Source organism: Platalea leucorodia (assembly GCF_965183815.1).
Source record: "Platalea leucorodia genome assembly, chromosome: 2".
NCBI lineage: Eukaryota > Metazoa > Chordata > Aves > Pelecaniformes > Threskiornithidae > Platalea > Platalea leucorodia.
The window spans coordinates 12,064,572-12,084,668 of NC_138824.1; the positions used below are offsets into that span (position 1 = coordinate 12,064,572).

General features: G+C 46.4%; 2 protein-coding genes across 2 annotated transcripts; both read left to right on the top strand.

The window, feature by feature from the left end:
• Positions 1-247: 247 nt before the first annotated feature.
• On the top strand, positions 248-6,131 carry LOC309587088 (uncharacterized protein C11orf97 homolog; the record flags this gene model as incomplete). Its single annotated transcript, XM_082304968.1, has 4 exons — positions 248-338; positions 962-1,066; positions 3,964-4,089; positions 5,995-6,131. The coding sequence occupies 4 exons, from the start codon at positions 248-250 to the stop codon at positions 6,129-6,131; spliced, it is 459 nt and encodes a 152-aa protein (XP_082161094.1).
• A 9,069-nt stretch (positions 6,132-15,200) lies between these two features.
• FUT4 (fucosyltransferase 4) lies at positions 15,201-16,475 on the top strand (the record flags this gene model as incomplete). The annotated part of the gene is made up of 1 exon (XM_082304506.1): positions 15,201-16,475. The coding sequence occupies one exon, from the start codon at positions 15,201-15,203 to the stop codon at positions 16,473-16,475; it is 1,275 nt and encodes a 424-aa protein (XP_082160632.1).
• Between the last annotated feature and the right edge of the window lie 3,622 nt (positions 16,476-20,097).

Genomic DNA, 20,097 nt, shown 5'->3' on the forward strand with positions numbered 1-20,097 from the left:
GCCCCCCGGGGCGCCCGGCCGCGGGCGGCGGTGGGCTCCGTTCCTCGGGAATTGGCGCCCGCGCCGAGGCGCAGCCCCAAGATGGCGGAGGGCGGGCAGGGCCGCGCCGCCTGCTCTGCCCCGCCGCTCCGCCGCCGCCGCGCTCCCTCCCGCCGGCCGCGGGGCAGAGCCGGCCCGCCGCCGCCCGCCCTCGTTCCTGTGGCAACCGGCCCGCCCGGCTCCTACCTGCCGGGGCGCGGCGGCGGCCATGAGGGCGGCGAGCGGGGAGCAGCCGGCGGTGGCGGCCGAGGAGGCGGGCGGCGATGCCCGCGGCGAGGCGGCGGCAGGCGGGCAGCCCCGTGAGCGCGGCGGTCCCCCGGCCCGGCGGCGGGGCCCGCCTCACCGCCCCTTGCGGCCTCCGTTCCCCTTCCGCACCCCGGCCCCTACCCGGAGCCTTCCCCCCCGCAGATCCCCCGCGGCCGCGCACCCCACCGCGGCAGGGGTGCGGGTAGCAGCCCCATCAGGCAGGGCCTCCCCTGCCGCCATGAGCTGCCCTCATCCCTCTTCCACTCCATGGAGATCTCCTCCAGCGAGGGCATCTCCTTGGAGACCTCCTCCATGCGCGGCCCTGCCTTGGGTCGTTGGCCGTGGGCAGACATGGCGGCCGTGTCTCCTCCGGTGCCCTGGGGCGGCCTTGCTCCTGCGTGGGCGAGCCCCCGCGCCGCGCCGCAGCCCGCCCGCGCTCCCCAAGCGCTCCCCAAGTCTAAAAGACTTGGACCCCCCATGGGCCTGTCGTGAGGGATCGCTCGACGGTGGGGAGCAGGGCCTGGCTGCACTCCATCGTGTATTTGTAAATGATTTGTCTTACGGTGCATTAAAGACAGAAGTAGAGCAGCATAAAATGACACGACATTCGGCAAAGCACATTAGCATTCAGGGGATTTAAAATAACCGGATCTTTTGTAATATGTTTTACTAACAGGGAAGAAATTTGTGTATGTTGAGCCATCTAGGAGAGTTAAAGAAATACTTGAAGAAGAGCTTTATTTTCGGCAAGAAGCACGCCACGTTAAACATCCAGCTGCAGGTAATCCTCCTTATCGGCAAATGGCAAGTGTTTGTCAGGGCAAATGAAAGATAAATTGTTTTGAGGAACTGTGGCAAAATGATTATTTTAAAAAAACAGCCCAGAACATTTATGTAATATCCTGGGGAACATTTAAAAACAGAAGAATTGCACTTAGTCTTTATTACTTTTTTTTTTTAATCTGAAATTCCGGGACCTTAGAGAACATGGATGATTCCATATGATCTATCAGTTTAATAACACAGAAACAAATGGCAAGGAGTGGAGGTTTTGTTACCTTTGTCTTTGAAAGAAGCGCTGTAGTTATTAGAATACCTTGTCCCCTTCTGCTGTTCAAAACTGAAATTGGTGTTGAAAAGAACAAGTCGAGGTAAGAATGATAAGGGTAAATAAAGGACAGAAAAACAGTGAAAACGGTTAGAAAATCAGTCTGTTTAGGCAGCTTAAAGGTTATGGAGAGACTTGATTACAGTAGGCAGATGAAGAAATGGAAGTCCAAGAGGAAGCAAGGTGTTTGGTCTAGCTAAACTTAAAAGTTCTGAGAACTGGAGGTAAAAATGAGATAAGATCAGAATAGAAATAATTAGCAGTTTTTCACAAAAAGAGAACTTAATACTGGAACAATTTAACAGAGATCACTTAGATTCACCATTTTTAATACACACTTTAAATATTTTGCACTTAAACAGTTAGCCCTGGTCCAAGCTCATTTGCTAGTCTTGGTGCAGGAACGGGCCTGAAGCCATGTGGCCCATGTAAGACAAAACTTACATCATGCTAGCGGTCTCTTGCAGCCATGAGATCTATTCATCTAAGTGTAGAAAATTAATTTTCAGGAGTTTGTAATGTTAAAGGATAGGTCATCTTATCTGGTTGACTACAAGGTCTTACTGCCTTTATCAGCCAAGCTGTTGGATTTTATTAGGTACCTCTCTGTAGAGTCCATGGAGTAAAGCTCGTTATTCCACAGCTTCACTCATTAGTTTGTTTTAGTGGTTGGTGTATTAAAAAAAAAAAGCCTGATTAATAATTTGGATTTGCATGATTCATCTCCTTTCTTTTCTTGGATATATAATAGTGCCTTTTTTAGTATCCAGGATTTTCTTCCAGAGAAGGTAGATACACATATATTTGGTTTTGGCTCTTTATGTACTCTCACCAGTTGTTTTGCCTGCTCTTTTAAAATGTGAATACCAAATCTGATCATGGTATTTCAGTATTTGTATCACTAGTAGCCTGTAGAGAGAGAGAATCATCTACTTATTTTAGAGCTACATTAGAGCTAACGTTAGCACTAGGACCTTGAACTGTTTGTCGACTGTTGCTCCTAAATATGTGATGGTTTTGCTCCACAATACACGGTTCCCATTCTGCAGCCCCACATTCTCTTCTGTAGAGTAAAGCTATTCCTTGGTTATATTAAGCTGCATTTTGTTGGAATAAGCCCACCACCAGATCTCCTAATCATTACATCCTCCACAAACGTAATAAGGGCATTTTTGCCTTTGTTTCCAAATTTGCCTGGTTTCTCTTATGTAGGATTGAGACCCAAGTCTAAACTCACTCAAAATAAATTTAAAAGAGTTGGATTCACAGACAAAAATGTACCTAAGTTAGGTGATGTAATCAGTATCCTGTTAGACGTAAAGACCATTTGAACCTGCAACTCCATTACTGTGATTAGGCTCCTTAGGCAATTACAGCACACACCTGCAAATGAATGACTTACGTAGGCTCTGTTTATAGTAAATGGAGAGAAAAACGCACTTTGAAAACACAATTCTTCTGACCCGCCCTAGATACCTACCGTTGCATGTGTCATGCTCTAAAAGTGCCCGTTCTTTTCCCATTGACTGTAAAGGGCTTCTGGACAAGTGGCTGAATTGCAGATGTTAACGTTGGTCTGCTTAATCTGCCCATGTGTCTAATGTTACTAAGAGCTGAACCCAACTACATTTCACTGCGTTCATCTGCCAATGGATCAAAATCGTCTAGAATATTTCCGTTCGATTGTGTGAATGGATGCTACCATGTATGTTCTCATGACTTCTGGGGAGTCCCCCAATGACATGTGTGTTACAAAGGCTTAAAGTACTAAAGACAATATAGAAACACTACCAAAAAATTCATTACAGGAATGTATAACATGGATGTATAACAAGCTCAGTGTATAAATGGTATGTATAGCATAATACGTTGCATGCATAGCGTAACAATGCTATGTATAATAAGGTCAAATAGATGCTGGTGTACAGGTTATTTGGCAAGTACCTAGTTCCTTTTTCATCTGTATACACCCGGAGAATTAGAGATGCTCCCTAGGTGGCCTGGGCTCTGAGAAACAACAGTTGTCAGGTTGGATGGTTACTGATTTACACAGCTTAGATTATTAGTAAGTTTATTGTTCTACATAAATTAGATGGTTAGTAAATTGTAACCTTTCCACAAAATAAATTAGCTTGTTTTGTTTTGTTGGTGTTGGTTTTGTTTTGCTTTTTTGTTGTTTTTTGTTGGGGGGGGGTGTGTACTGTTGTTGTTCTGCTATCTTTTTATGAGGGCATTTGATATTCCAGTATGACCAATAAATCATGCTGGATGCATTGGTGGTATTGCTCTTTCCTATATGTTATAGATCAGCTGCATTCTGCTTCAGTTAGGAGCCTGGTAGTCGTAAGCTGTTCTACAGACAGTAGGGAGTGTCATATACCTTTAGCAATCTGAATTGCTCTCTGAAGACCTCAATCTCTTTTCATTAACTATGGAGGAAGATTATAGTGTTCTGCTTAACTGCTAATTACTGTATAGACCAAGGAGACTGTCTTTTAAAAGTTACATTAATGCTAGAACAAGTTGAAGTAACCAGTTATAACGGTATTATTTTGACAAATTATTAACAGTGGCTCTGGAAGGAATTTGGAGTGTGAAAAAGAGTTTCTCCATTGGAAGCCTGAAACCAGTGTCACAGAACAGGAACGGTTTACTTCTACAGCCTCAATTCTACTCAAGGCATGCAGGAATGAAAAGTAAGAGTCAATAATAAGAAACTTTCACTATAACACCTGATTTTAAAATTGCAGGGTAATATTATTTTGTAATTCATAGACATCTCACAGGACTGCAGATTACCTATAAGGTCTTACAATAATCACCTCTGGGCATCTTTCTGCAGAGCTAACCCACCTCTTCCTTTAGTAAGCAGCCAACAGACTTGCAATCTTTGTATAAGAAACCTGTTTAGGACTGCTGTGTTGAGTCACCTTATTTCATATTCTGAAACCTTTTGTAAGTGTGTGGAATTGCTTCCTACTGATAGGTGGTGAGTGTTGGTTTCGTGTTACATAACGAACCTTACTCGCCTTTCTTAACATCCGACCTTAACAAATTCACGTGTTTGGAAAAGCCCTCCTCCAACACACCTCCTGAGAAGATGGATCTAGGTATCATTTCAGGCATGCTAGCATTTGCCTGCAATAGTCAGCTGGTGCTCAGGGGCATGTATTTCTTTCTCAGGGGCTAGTGGTTTAAAAATACAGCTAGCTGTATGACTAGCACCTCTTTCTTCCTATCCTGATCTTGCGAGCTCTGGAGACAGTGGCATCTTAGTTACAACAGCACCATGAATTAAGTTATTGCTAGAATAAGAAGCGTTTAACCAGTACAGCCTTCTACCATGTTGCCTTTACTCTAGAGTTACTACTTGTAGGAATATTGTGGTTATAGAGCAAGCCTGATCTATCCCAGGTATTAATTGCAGTCACTTCTGGTAATGTACTTAACCCGAGAAAATTTTAGCCACGCCATAGAAAATACAACCAAAGAATGCCTCAGAGTTTTGAGATGTTGGCATAATTTTAAAACTCATGTACCTGAGGCTTCTAGTGAAGGCGCACAGAGTTCTCAAAGATCCTGATCTCTTCCATTTCCTGTTAGATCCGTGAAGAAAGCACAACTATAAAACAAAGCAGTTTATTCAGATTGATTTAGGTGCTGAAATTTGTGGGATCTGTTGGTTTTCCTTTGGGAATTTAGATGTACCTTCATTCCCACGGACTGCTGCTAGAGACAAGTGGTGCTCTCCTCGCTAGCTACACTGCCTGTTTTGCAGCGGAATAGGCAGGTATCATGAGAGGAGGGGTGGCAGAAAAAATGCAAGGCAGGAGAAAAACTGGAAGCAGTCTGGCTTCAGCTCCTACAGTCACCAACCATTTCCATTCACACACCCTCTTCTGTGTGAGGATCTGGGGAAGAAATGAGGTGCTAATATACTAATTGGGAGATGGAGTCGGTACAGGCTGTGGAAACGGACAAAAAAGAAGAGGGGATTCGAAAGAGAAGATGAGCCTGCTGTGTTCAGTGCCAGAAGGAAAGGCACCAGCAAAAGGAAAAGGAAGAAGCACAGACAGGGGGAATAAAGAGGAGACATAGAACAGAAGGTCAGGAATTCCTGAAGGGAACTGGAGAGAGGAGAACACAGTTCAACAACACAGAGATAGAAACTGTAAGAAATGAAGGGAAAAGATGTAGGAGAAATAAGTAGAAGAGAGAAAAAGAAAAAAAATATATACCCATGTTGCTGAATTTACTGAAGTTAATGCATTTATTTTTGCTTCTCCCTTTCACTGCCTTGCCGTAAAAGTGACGAGTGGTTTGGGGGGCTCGCTGTGTGGTATCTCCTCCATCCTTAGAGCGGGTCTTGTTTTTTTACAGATTGCTGAACTTTAGTGCTGTGAAGACCTGAGCCTGTCTTGATGTGTCAAATCAAACACCAAAATGACTAGCTGCCTTTGGAAATGTAGATCTGTATTTCTAAGATTTTGAAGAAAGTTCTGCTTGGATAGGGAGCTATTTCTTCGTTTGTTGTTTTATTCATATCCTCATGCTGCTTTTTAATCTGATGTTGTAGTGGCCAAATCTGATCCATGTTTCAGGCAGTGATGAAGATGTCACAATCCAAAGATTACAAAATGTTCTTGCTGACAAAAACGCGCTACTGCGAAACTTGACATTTCCACAGGCTTCTCCGTTGCAAAGTGATGCTAAGTTCCAGCAGAAGATTGTAATGTAATTGAAGAGACCCCTTAAAATGCCTTAGGCTGAGTCTGTTCATTAAACTGAGCAGTTCAGAAGCCAAGAGTTTGTGATTCGATATCTAGCTTGATTTAATAAAAGTTTAACATAAATAAGCCTCTCTATGTATGTCTCTCTATATGTAAGAGTTATCATAGTGTCAAAGAACCACAGAGGCAGCACGGAACCTGAAATGACCTGGAAACTTAACTCTCACCCTTAACCATTATTACAGTGAGGTAATACCAAATGTTTTGTTTTGTTTTGTACTGTATTATTACCAGGAGCGGCTGAGGGAGCTGGGGTTGTTTAGCCTGGAGAAGAGGAGGCTGAGGGGAGACCTTATTGCTCTCTACAACTACCTGAAAGGAGGTTGTAGTGAGGTGGGGGTTGGTCTCTTCTCCCTAGTAATGAGTGATAGGACGAGAGGAAACGGCCTCAAGCTGCGCCAGGGGAGGTTTAGGTTGGATATTAGGAAAAACTTCTTCACTGCAAGGGCAGTCAGGCACTGGCACAGGCTGCCCAGGGAAGTGGTTGAGTCCCCATCCCTGGAGGTATTTAAAAGAGGCATAGATGTGGTGCTTGAGGACGTGGTTTAGTGGTGGACTTGGTAGTGACAGGTTAACGTTTGGACTCAATGATCCTAAGGGTCTTTTCCAACCTTAACAATTCTATGATTCTATGATTATCACACCATTTAGGAAACAAACGTGGATCCTTCCAGGCACTGTATAAAACCAGAACAAAAGATAGCTTTGAAAGGTCGTGGATGATCGGAGGAGGTAGCAGAGACAGGAGGGACTTTCCCAGCTACAGGACAGCTTCAGTGCTCTGGCAGCAGACAAGAGGCTGGGAGCTCTCTCCAGCAGAGCACCTGAGCTGGCCGAGCCCGAACCGCGCAGGAGGAAGGGAAGAGCAACAGCGGTTGGAGACTCCCTGCTGAGGGAGATGGAAGCTCCCATTTGCTGCCCCAACACGCTCCCTGGGGAGGTTTGTTGGGGGGCTGAGATCTGGGACGATGTGGAGAGCGTGCTGAGTCTTGGCTGGGCCTCAGACTTTGACTCCCTGCTGCTCTTCCACACGGTGAGCAGCAAGATGTGGAGCATATCAAGCACAAGTACGTTGCTGTAGGGCGAGTCAGACGTAGGTGCCCAGGGGGTTTCTCCTCAGTGCTGCTGGTGAGGGGGTAGGGCCGGAGGAATGGATGGATCCTGTAGGTCAACTGTTGCTTGCACAGCTGGTGCTGAAAATGGGGAGTTGGCTTTTATGAGTATGGGATGTCCCCTCTTTGAGGACTAAGAACTGCTAGGAAGAGATGAGCTTTGCCTCAACAAGTGGGGCAAAAGCTGTGTTGGTACCTTGTCTAGAAGGGTCCATGATTGTTTCCGAAGTGCTGTGATGGCACAAGAAATACATAGTAGTGATCATTTGCCTGGCCAGCCCGGGGAGGACAACTGTAAGTAGGAGTGACAGGGGAGGGAGGTGACAGCCCACGATCAAGTGAGGCGGTGGTGGACCAGGCTGGTAGGCATGGTATTTCCTGTCTTCATGTTCAACAATCTAACTTAATGATCAGTCTTTGCCATATTTCTAGAATAATTGTAGCACGTTCTTTTCCAAATTAATAATACTTAGCACTCGCCCTACAGTTTTCATTCCCAGAATTCTTCCCACGCATCCTTCCAGCACATTTGCGGGATAAACAAGTGTTATGGTCTTTTTAAAGGAGGGAATTGTATTGTACAGTGAAAAAAATGAAGTAGGACTGGTGGATAATTTAAAATCAGAGTTGAAGAGTTCCTTATTCCTAGTGCTAACTCGGACTGATGAATCACATCTTTCCTAAGGTGTGATCCTAAGAGGTAGAGATGGGATTTGTTTCTGGGGCCCTCAGATCCTAAGGAAGTATCTAAACCACACTGAATACTGTTAAAAGGGAAGAGTCTCAGTGACAACTTTGTGAAGCTAGACTTTGTTTTCTTTTGCTTTTTTTACAATTATCTGTGAATGAAATGGGATGTTTGTTTTTTGATTGTCTGGAACTCTTCTCTGACACTAAAAGTTTGTTTTTATCTTTATATCAGTGAGAAGGGGGGGAAAAAAATCCTTAGTTGGCTCCAAGCCAACACTTTTCAGCGTTTCCATTTGACTTCTAAATGATAAAAATTACTGGCACTGAAAATTGCACCTGAGGCGCTAGAGGAGTAGCTGCTTTTGAAAACATTATTCTCACTTTTTAGATGCAAATTTGATCGTGATCAACACCATACTGTTTGAAAAACATGGGGTTTTCAGATAGAGGCTTTGATTAAGCTTGTTGCATCTCACTTCTGCTCCTTGCTTCATTTTTATTCTACTCCGCTCCCCCTGCTTTCTCATTCTTAGTAATTTTTTTTTTCATGATCTTGTTTTAAATTTTTCCAAATGAAGAGACTTGCTGGGTCTATCCTGGACTCCTGCAGTAGCTCAGTTTTGCTGCAACAAAGGCAGATTTGTGAATCTCATTTGTGCCTTCGCTCCCTCTTCCTTTTTGTGCTACGGTGTACAATGGAGAAATGTCTTTTAGATCTTTTCTACTGAATATATTGTTTCAGTTACGAGGCTTCGGTAATTCTTAGCTAGTCCGATATATTCATGTTCACGACCTTTTTATGTGTCTCATCTTTCATTTGAATAAAACTAAGCAATTTGTTTAAATACAATATTGCATAATATTATAGTAATGGTATTAATATTACTATGTTTATAATATATTTATAATATTTTATTAAACAGGTTTTCAGGTTATTTAAATTAACTGTGCTCACATTTTAACATAGTGATTTTTTACTGTCTAACTGTTCAGCCACCCTTTTCTCTTAGTTTTTTCATATTATTTCATTTCCAAACTAAACACTGCTGTTTTGAAAGACAAATGTTATCATTGCTTCCATGTATTAATAAGTGTTCAAACACTGACATCTTTCAAAGGCTACGTCTACATTATCAAGCAATGAAGCACAATAGGAGGGGGTCAGGTTATTAAAGCAGTTGGTATTGAGAGCCCCATAACTCTACATGGTTTAGGGGATTTACTTCCAACTAGAGCTAGTCCTGTCTCCTGGGCTGAAACGTCACCTCGATGCTTGAGGTTCAGAGATGTTTTAAGAAAAGCTCTACCACAAACCTCTGTCCTCTGGCTTGGGGGATGCTCAGGGGTAGAATCAGAGCTGGTTGCACATCACTGCCCCTGCCACCTTTGCTGTGTAAGACGCAGCCCGGTGCTTCAAACACCAAGGAAGACTGAAATCCATAACCGCTAACAAATACCCACAGAGCCAAATTCAGACTTGCTGGTACACACACACGTGTCAAAGTATCTGAGGATCATGTGGTTTTGGTAGGAAAGTTTTCTGCTCTGATTTTGGCTCTGGTCTACACTGGTGACCAACAAAGATGTGTGCTGCAATGGAAGGTCGAAGAGCGTTCTGGGACAGGATCCTCCATCCACAGCGTGCACAGCACATTTGTTCATGCCTGTGCCTTGACCTGGAAATGTCAGCCTTACATAGTTTTAATCCACCCCTGCTCACAGTCACAAGTGGAACTGTAGCCAGGCAGAATCTTTTAACATCACATTTGCTGCATGTGCAGTAACATGGGCTTGTCTGTCCAGAAGCTGTTCATCCAGCGAGGCAGGCATCAACTTTCAACTCAATCTTTTATCTCTGGTTATATTCCAGAATTTTAAACTTCCAAGCAGAAAGACCATAATCCTGAATATGAAGCACTAGGTAATAAAATTACGGGCATTTAAACTTTATGCTAAAATACAGTGTGCATTTATACAGAACAGAACTTTTATCACTCTCTTTCATACAGGATATAGGTTCTTATTTGGCAAAAACTTACATTGAAACCATGGGGACTATTCACGAAGAAGAGATTTCAAAGTCCTCCTTAGTGACATTTTGGTACCAGATAGCAGCCTGCTACTCTTTGAAGCTGATCACGTTTTCTTAGGATAAAAAACTCCACGGGGTTTCCCTGGTTGACAGAATGTCTGGCTTGATAGCTGTGGCTGAAAAGACAATCACATCTTGCGAGTACCTTTTAAACTGTGTTTGCAAGACAGTTGACAAATAACTTCAAAGACTTTTTTAGGCTTAAATACTTCTCAAGTGTGACAAAACAGAGTGAGTCAGAGTAGAAGAGGAAGCCAGCTGGGAAGCTCTGGGCGAAAACATTTACTGCTGTTAGAAAACGGCAAATGTTTAACCTTCAAATAAGTAAAATACTTTTTATTTTGCAACAGCTTCATTACTAACGGCCAGCATTTTATTTTAAATTCCTGACTGTCAGCAACAGTGGAGCTTATTGTGGTTTCCACAGAGCAGTTAAACCACAGTTCCCCAATTTGTGTATACGCTACCAAGGAGTCTGTGTGGTCCTCAGCCCACGGAGCTATCTCCTGGGCTGGTTTACCTCCAAAGCAGACAAAACCAGGTGTGTTTCCTCTGGAAGGTCTGCAGGCATCTGGTAACGCTACTCAACCTTCATGTTGTACTTCCCAGTGACATCTGTGGAGTTTTACCTGAGTCAGAGTGAAGAAAACTGCTTGACAAAACCCTACCAGCACAGAGTAGCTGACTGCGATCGTGCCACGGACACGCTGTGTCTTACGGCAGAAATGGGGCAAACTGGAGCTGATGTGGGTTACTGCCAGGCTGGCATTTCTTCTCTAGAAGAGAAACGAGACATTAAAAAGGAGAGAGAAACTCCTCACCTACACACGGGTCTGAGGACACCTGACTTCTCACCTTGGTCCTGACAGTCAGGTCACTCCCTGTATCCCTCACTCTACAGCAAGACACCACGTCTTGCAAAGTTTACTACACCAAAACTTCTAGGAGGCTGCTAGACTCTTAGTTGAAGACACCACTATCGCTACTTTCAGTAGTAACTACGACGAATATCTAAGAAAGATATATTTCTGTGCTGTCTCCCACATTGCGAGGAGTTTGAAGAACACACAGCGATAGCAAAACAATTGGATCTGTAATTTGTAAAAATTCTAAAATATGCCTTGAAAATGGGTTTCATCGTGCTGTAGATAGATACAATTCTGTAAAGACTTTTGAACTAGTGGACTCCTCACATGTAAACATGTATTTAGTCTCCACAGAGGCAGGTGTAATATGAACAGGAGCTTACGGTGACAGTATTACTCATAGCAACATTTTAGGCTACTGTCCTCTCATCTTGAACTGATTTATTTGCCATAGTAAGACAAATAGGAACTGTTATAATACTGGATTTCCATGCTGTATATACCAACAACTTACTGTGGATTTCAGTCATGGCTTTGTTCAATATGCAGTGTAGAGCTTTAGCTGATGGTGTGTTAATGAATATACAAAGCCTCGTTTTGATCTCATGCTAAATAATTCCACAGATTTGTTCCCGTATGACAGTAGTCTTAAAATGGCTGCCATTGCAGTGTAGCTGAACGTCACGCTGAAGCTCCAGTGTGGGACCGCAAAAAATCAAAAGTAACTAGCCAACTCTGGCTATTAATCTTCACAAAGACAGCATATATATTTTTTTTTCAAATTTGTCACTACTTGGCTTATAAAGACTTCCATGTTGAGCTGTCCTGAAACATTTCATAAACTCTAAATTAATGCCAACATTTTTGTTGACTTTACCGCCAACAAAGACCTGGCATCATCAATGTGATTGGCTAGGCTTTGGAATGGGAATGGCTTAGCGTCAGATCTTCAAGCAGTGGAAATGAAAACTTGACTACACGAAGACTCCTCCAAAGTCATATATCAATGCGGAAATTTAAGTTCTTGAAGGAATTTAGGAACTGCTATTGCAGCTGATATGATCAAATTTATTGAGTGAATCAGAATTCCACAAAAGTCAATTGAGCTCTCCCGCTGACTTTCACAGGTCCCAAATTTCTCACATTGTGTGCAGAAATGGCTAAAATTACTAACAGTAGAGCTTTTGGACCACTTTGAATCCTTAATTAAGGCAGACGAGGGATTGTGCTCGTTTTAGGTAGTGTTCACTGTATTGGATGGATTCTGGATTGATTCTAGGTACAGCTCATGCCCTCAAAGGATTTGACTCTCTCTTAGCATTGTATTTCTACATTTGTTTGCAGTTTTCTACTGCACTAAAATAATTTTCCCAGATTCCCATTTTGTGACTAAAATCAGTGTTATTTGTCAAGACAGGTCCCATGTTTATTGCTCTAAGAGATTTTGTTGCTACTATTGGCTAGCACGCTATTTCGCAGACAATACTAAATTAGAAAGCGAGGTTGACATCCTGGCTGGTACAACTTCAATTCAGAGAGGCCTTGATAAACTCGGAGCGAGCCAACAGAAGCTTTGGGAAGTTCAGCAAGAGAAAGGAGCAAGTTTTGCATGTGGAGCAGAAAACCCCCATGCACTGGTACGGGCTGGGAACTGGCTGGCTGATAAACAACCATGCTGCAAAGGACCTGGCGGCTACATGAACATCAAGCGGAATGTCAGCTCTCCTCAAAAATAAAGCAAGCCACGTGCTGGCTAACATCAGGAGTACGTCCAGCGGGTTGAGGAAAGTAATTATCCCCCACTGGTGAAGCAGCACCTGGAGTATTGTCTCCAGTTTCCAGCCTCCCAGTTCAAGAAGGATGTTGAGAATATGGTCCAGTGGAAGGCTACCAAGATGATGAGAGACCCTGCAGCACACAAGCTAAGAGGAGAGGTTGAGGGAGGTGGTCTTGTTTAGCCACACAAAGAGGTGATGGGATGATTTCATGGGAGCCAGCAACCACCTGAAGGTAAGTTACGACGATGATGGAGACAGACTCTCTTTGGATATAACAAGGGATGACAGCCACAAATTACAAGTTGAGAGGTTCAGGGCTGGACATTAAGAAAAAATTCTTCACCGAGAGGGTGGCGCAGCCCTGGGACAGGCTGCCAGAGGTGTTGTGGAGTCTCTGTCCTTGAATATTTTCAACGCCTTGGTGCTAGTCCAGCCAGCCCCTCGGTGGGCACCTTGGCTAGTGCTGGCAAGGGTGCTCCACTGAATGGGAGGGTGGATGAGTGACCCCCCGAGATCCCTTCCAACCAACGCCGCGTGTTGGAGCAGAGGCAGTAAGGTACCAACTATAACCACAGCTGTTGGCGTTTCGTATGAGAGCTTACAACATGGCCAACAGACGTCTGTGAGCGCTTTTATGTACAATTAGTAAGTTATGACCTAGTTACTAAGCTAACACCAACCTCACTCACAACTCTTCTTTATTTTTGAGGGTAAACAGACTTGAATCACTTTTTTTACTAATATAGAGACAAGTCACAGGGCCTTGACCTATGTGGTATGTAAACGCTATGCTGCAATCCAAAAGATCAGTGAGAATTTATGCCTGGTGTAACGCCACTGCGTTCAGTAGATCTATATGAGAGGATCTTGGATCTATAGCTGATGGATATGAAAACACATAGTGTCAGGGCTGGAAACTCTCCAGTTCTGTACAAACAGTCTCTGAACCGTGTGAATCAATGATCTCTTAGTTCACTGAACTAAATAGCTTGGGGAAAAAACGTTTTGAGCCTATCTGATATACCTTTTCACACTCTCTTTCACAGAGCTGGAAAAAGTAATTTCCTGGTAACCATAAGGTTTTGTAGTTTTTAAATATCTGTGAGATTTAAAAAATTTAATGTAAACATATGTGGTTCTAAGAAAGTTTTAAAAGGACAAAAAAAAATCCTCTTTAATTTCTTTTCTTTTAGTTTTCCAAATTGTTAATCCTTTTAGAGGTGCTTGAAACTGAATTTGACAGGAATTCAAAGCTACTGTGGCTGCTGTCACTTCTTTTTTTTGCTAAATAAGTGATTTATTCAAACCTTCTCTCAACTTCACTCTCTAAATTGCAATTGTTTGAAAAGAAAATCCCCTGCATCTTCCAGAGTACTTCCCTGCAAGGCCACGGAATACAGCACGTGAAGCATAGCTCAGCTGGTGTGGGAAAACCCTTTTCCCAGTTTAAAACCTCTGATTCCGGTTCAGCCATGGATGGGAAGAAATAGGAAGCGAGAAGGCGCGTGGGAAGCGGCGGAGCAGTCCTGCTCCCTCCTGGGCAAGAGGGCAGGGAGACGTGAGACTGCGTCGGCCTTTGTGGCGTGCATGGCCCGCGGGTCTCTGCCCCGCGCGCCTACCTGCGCTCAGGGGGTGCGGGTGCCCCGAAGCCCCTGTGAGCCGTCCCCACGGCCCTTCTGGTGCGCGCTGGGGCCGGGGCTCTGGCCAGGGCTGCCCCTCCCGGGTGCGGAGACGCAAATTCCCTCCGCAGCCCCGAGCTGGGGATGAGCAACCGAGCAGGCCGGGGAGCAAGGGCTGCCATTGCCTGCACCCGCCTGCGGCCACCGAGCCGAGCCCCGGGGCTGCCATTGCCTGCACCCGCCTGTGGCCACCTACGTGAGCCCCAGAGTTGCCATTGCCCATATGGTGCCCATGGCCACCTCAGCAAGCCCCGGGGCTGCCATTGCCTGCAACCGCCTGTGGCCACCTAAGTGAGCCCCGGGGCTGCCATTGCCCATACGGTGCCCATGGCCACCTCAGCGAGCCCCGGGGCTGCCCCTGCCTGCACCCGCCTGTGGCCACCACAGCGAGCCTCAGGGCTGCCGTTGCCCACATGGTGCCCCGGGCCACCCCAGCCAGCCCCGCGGCTGCCGTTGCTCACACAGTGCCCGCGGGCAACTCACCGAGCCCCGAGGCTTCCATTGCCCCCACGGTGCCCGCGGCCACTTCAGCGAGCCCCGGGGCCGCCATTGCCCACACGGTGCCCGCGGCCACCTCAGCGAGCCCCGGGGCTGCCATGGCGGCACCTGCCGCACGGAGGGGAGGGATGAGGCCCCGCACCCCGCCGAGGCCCGAGGACCGCTCTCCCCCGCGGCGAAGCGGCGACGGTCCAGCGCGGGCGGGGCAGGGCGGCAGCCAGGGGCGGGCCGCGGCGGTGGGCGGGCGGCCGCGGGGCCGGGAGGCGGCGGGGCTGCCGGCCGCCCGGGGAGGACGGGCGGGCATGGCCGGGAGGGGCGGCGGCACCGGCGCCTCCCCGCCGGCGGCGGGGCAGGGGGTGGGGGCTGAGAGGCGGCGGCGGCAGCAGCAGCCCCGGCCGCAGCATGCGCCGGCCGGCCCCGGCCCCGCGGCTGCCCCGCGGCGGCCGCCCAGGGCAGAGCGGCGGCAGCGGGCGGTCGGGATGGAGCCGGCCCCGCGCCGCCGCCCCGCCGGGCGGCCCGGCTGCCCGCGGCGGTGGCGCCGGCGGCTGCGCGGGCGGCGGTGGGCGCTGGCGGCCGGGCTGCTGGGCGCCGCCGCCGCCCTCGCCCTCTACGGCGGCCTGCCGGAGCCGGCGGCGGCCCCGCGCTCCGCGGCGGGAGGCCGGGTCGAGGGCGAGGTGAACGTGCTGCTGTGGTGGGAGCCCTTCGGCCGGCCGCGGCGCATGGCCGACTGCCGGCGGCGCTACAACATCAGCGGCTGCCGCCTCAGCGCCGACCGGAGCCGCTACGGCGAGGCGCAGGCGGTGGTCTTCCACCACCGCGACCTGGCGCTGCACGGCGCCGAGGGGCTGCCCCGCGGGCCCCCGCCGCGGCCCCCGCGGCAGCTCTGGGTGTGGATGAACTTCGAGTCGCCCTCGCACTCGCCCGGCCTGCGGGGGCTGGCCGGCCTCTTCAACTGGACCATGTCCTACCGGCGGGACTCGGACGTCTTCGTGCCCTACGGGTACCTGTACGCCCCGCCGGCGCCCCGGCCCTTCGTCCTGCCCCGCAAGACACGGCTGGTGGCTTGGGTCATCAGCAACTGGAACGAGGAGCACGCCCGGGTGCGGTACTACCGCCAGCTGAAGGAGCACCTCGCCATCGACGTCTACGGGGCGCGGGGGCTGGCGCTGGCCGAGGGCGGTGTGGTGCAGACCATCTCGGCCTACAAGTTCTACCTGGCCTTCGAGAACTCCCAGCACACCGACTACATCACTGAGAAACTCTGGAGAAACGCCTTCGCCGCCAGCGCCGTCCCCGTCGTCCTCGGACCCCGCAGGGCCAACTACGAGCGCTTCATCCCCCCCGACTCCTTCATCCACGTCGACGACTTCCCCAGCCCCCAGCTGCTGGCCACCTACCTGAAATTCCTCGATAAAAACAAACCCAACTACAGGAGGTATTTTGCCTGGAGGAAGAAGTACGAGGTCCACGTCACCTCATTCTGGGACGAGCATTTCTGCAAGGTTTGCCAGGCCGTGAGGGCAGCGGGGAACCAAATCAAGACTGTACGAAATCTGGCCAGCTGGTTTGAAAGCTGATGTTCCTGGCGGGCGAGGCTTGCCTGGCCAGCCTGTGCCAGCATGGGACTGCGTCAAGGCGTCGGGAAGGATGGGTCTCGCAGAGATCGTTAGCCGAGGTAGCACGCAGAAGGCTGTCATCAGTGAGAGAAGCATACGGGTACAGGTAAACAAGCTGTGAAAAGCCTACAAAAGGAAGATTTTTATTAAAGTGCAAAATTATGAAAGTACAACGAAACATCAGGCAAGATGATTCTTAGAGACCAAACTTAAATTTCCAGAAGTCGTACAGATCTGAAACCTTTACAGTTGTGCACAGCTCGGCATAAATAACTGATGCCAAGTTCTTCAGCTGTGCAGCTGAAACCAATTTTGTCGTCTATGACAGCTTCCTGGACCATGCAACTTTCTTCTGCTGACAGGGGATACACGACCAGCGCTGGCTTTCTGTACTCCGAAGACGAAAGTGAATATTTTTAACAGTGATTATTATGCATGGGAAAGCTATTTGCGGGCAAATTCTGAGCCGCGAGTGTTGAACGTAAGAATGTAATGATACAGTAGCACTTTTTAGCAATGTTTGAAATTGCAGCAGCCAACTAATAATGCTTTGAGCCAAATAATAATTCCATTTAGGAAAAAGTGTATGGAGGGCACTGGATCCGAGTGGAACAAACAGCTCAGATGATGTAGAGTATTTCTTCCACTGCCTACTGAAACCATAGGCACGTTTATCCTGTATGAAAGTGGAGAAGAACTTCAGGTACAGGAAAAGACAGACGGTAGAAAATAAGTTGGAACATTTCCACCCTCCCTTTATCAGGAATTAGAAAATGTTTACAGGAATCTGCATGTTTTTCTCTGCAAAATTACTGCCATATAGGAAAAAGCAGGGAAAGGCTCACAACTACAGGGTTTTTATTACTATATTGAATATATATACAGAAAGGCTAACTTATTTCTCTAGTATTATTAGACAGTCCTGTTGTGTAGTGATTGTTTTGTTTTATGGCATGTGTTTTTAAAACTTCTGCTGAGTGACGGACTACTCAGAATGCCGCTCTGCTGTTTGTAAAATAATAATTACCAAAAAAACCCCCCGAAACTCAAGTCCCAAATCACTGCCTTTCAAAAAGAAAATTACTGTAGAGAATAAGATCTGGACTGTTTGTAAAATACAGATTGTGTGAGGAAAGAATATGAAAAGGGAAAGATTTACTATTTTTTTTTCTTTGGTTTTGAGGGTTTTTTCCGGCTCAGTTTTTTAATCAATAAATAGGTTCTTAAGCTAAACCTTCCTTCTCTCGGTGCCTACCAGGAACATTTACAGTAGTTACTTCCTTTCAGACTCTTCCATTTTGCTGGAGTCTTCTTAGTAGACAGTGTATGGTTACTTTTTGGTTACATGTAATCTTGCTTGGTGAAATGCAGAAAGAAACTTCAATTGCAATTGCACATCCTCAGGAAGCTGAGCCCTCCCTGCCCTTTGCAACTGTAAGGTTTGCTGGCAAAAAATGATAACCCACAAGAGTCCTGCATAAATTATTAAGGGATTCGTCCAGCTCCTATTTAAGGAGCTGGATAATCCATGGAGTTATCCAGAGACTTTACTCAGGATAAAATCGTGGGCGCAGAACAGGTGGGGAAAGAAGAAAGTCAGTTGCAAATAAAAGATGGGCATCAGAAGAGGTGAGTTCACTGGCATTTGTGAGTCATATTTAGGTTAGAAAAGGATTAGATTTGACTTGAGCAGTAAGGGATGCCAGGTAGGTGCTTTTAAGATTTATGAGCTGGCAGCCTACTGTAATTTATTTTAAATTAGATGTTCCCCATGATTAGGTAAGCATGGAACCAAGGATTATTGAAAAAAATCTAATAATAATGAAGTTCATTAATAATTTGCACAGATTTATCAGGTCAGATCTTGCTGGCTCCTATGTTTGTTCCTTTCTGCTTTTGTGCAAGGAAGGATGGCTGGAAGTACTTCATAAACCTTTCTGTTGTTAATGCCAGAGTTGCTGTAGAAATTTCATTGGGAAAGAAGAGAAGACAGTCAATGCAATGTGGAGTGTAGTAGGGATGGTCCCTAACGCCGCATTTGATTGTTTAAACCACAAGCATGTTCTTCATGGCGCGCTCATCTGTTTCTCTACCAGTGGTTGCTACTCCCATAAAATTAGTTTTGATAATTTTAAAAATCTAATTTAAGTGTAGCATTAACAGTAATTGCTAAGTGTCAGGATGATAGAGTCTGTCTCCCTGTCGTGGTTTAACCCCAGCCAGCAACTAAGTCCCACCCAGCCGCTTGCTCGCTCCCTCCTGGTGGGATGGGGGAGAGAATTGGAAGGGTAAAAGGGAAAAAACTCGTGGGTTGCAATAAAGACAGTTTAATAGGTAAAGGAAAGGAAAACAAGGATTTCATTCACTACTTCACATCGGCAGGCAGGTGTTCAGCCATCTCCAGGACAGCAGGGCTCCATCACGTGTAATGGTTACTTGGGAAGACAAACGCCATCACTCCAAGCGTCCCTCCCTTCTTCTTCTGAGCATGACGTCATATGGTATGACCATATCCCTTTGGTCAGTCAGGGTCAGCTGTCCCAGCTGTGTCCCCTCCCAGCTCCTTGTGCCCCCCCAGCCTCCTCGCTGGTGGGGTGGGGTGAGAAGCAGAAAAGGCCTTGACTCTGTGTAAGCACTGCTCAGCAATAACGAAAACATCCCTGTGTCATCAACACTGTTTCCAGCACAAATCCATACTAGCTACTATGAAGAAAATTAGCTTTATCCCAGCCAAAACCAGCACACTCCCTTTGAATTATCCTTTTTCTCGGTTCAGTTTTTATCACAGTTCATGTAAATGTATACAAAAAACCAATCTTAAAAGCGGTGAACTAATATTTAAGATCGCACTACTTTTTATCAGTCTGCTGAAACTAGTGCATTTTTTTCAGTCCTGAATTTTTTAACATTTTCTGAAAGTTTCCAGGCACACAGTTCTGTGTAATTGTTAGTAATGCCACAGGCAGAAGATCAGGCTACAGGAGCATGGAAATTTCCAAAGATAGCAACCGATACTTTTTTCTCAGCATCTCTAAGAAAAGCAGTTGAAATCTTTGATGAACTGGAGTTTTGTAAAATTCAGAAAAGGGCTATGCAACTATTGAAGCATCACGTTTGAATAAGATGTTCACGGTTGGGCTGGATTTGTAAGTTATGCATTGAGTATGTTCAAGAATTGTATAATGAAAACTGCAGTCTTGTAATAATTATTGCAGAGCTCTTGCTTTGGGAGAAAATAAGTTTTTTCTAGTTTCGTAGTTCTTGCGTTAGCATTGCACACTTTCCCCTTTAGATTTGGGAGGAAATTCAGCCCTGGTCTACAGCTGCTGAAGTCAGTAATACAGCATCTCTATATATCCAGTTTGGTTTTTGGCTCACCCGCTCCACAGGCTAATAGTGTGCCGTTACAAGCTAAGGACTGGCTTTTGTAATTCACTTTGTAGACCCCAAGTTCAGTGGTGAATAGAAAGTTTGAGGAAATTGGATTGTAGGTCAGGTACCAGACTCCACAAGGTATTGCAGGTGATGTATATAATCCATCTGTAAAAATCAAGCAAATGTATTTTCTATTTTAAGTAGAAGA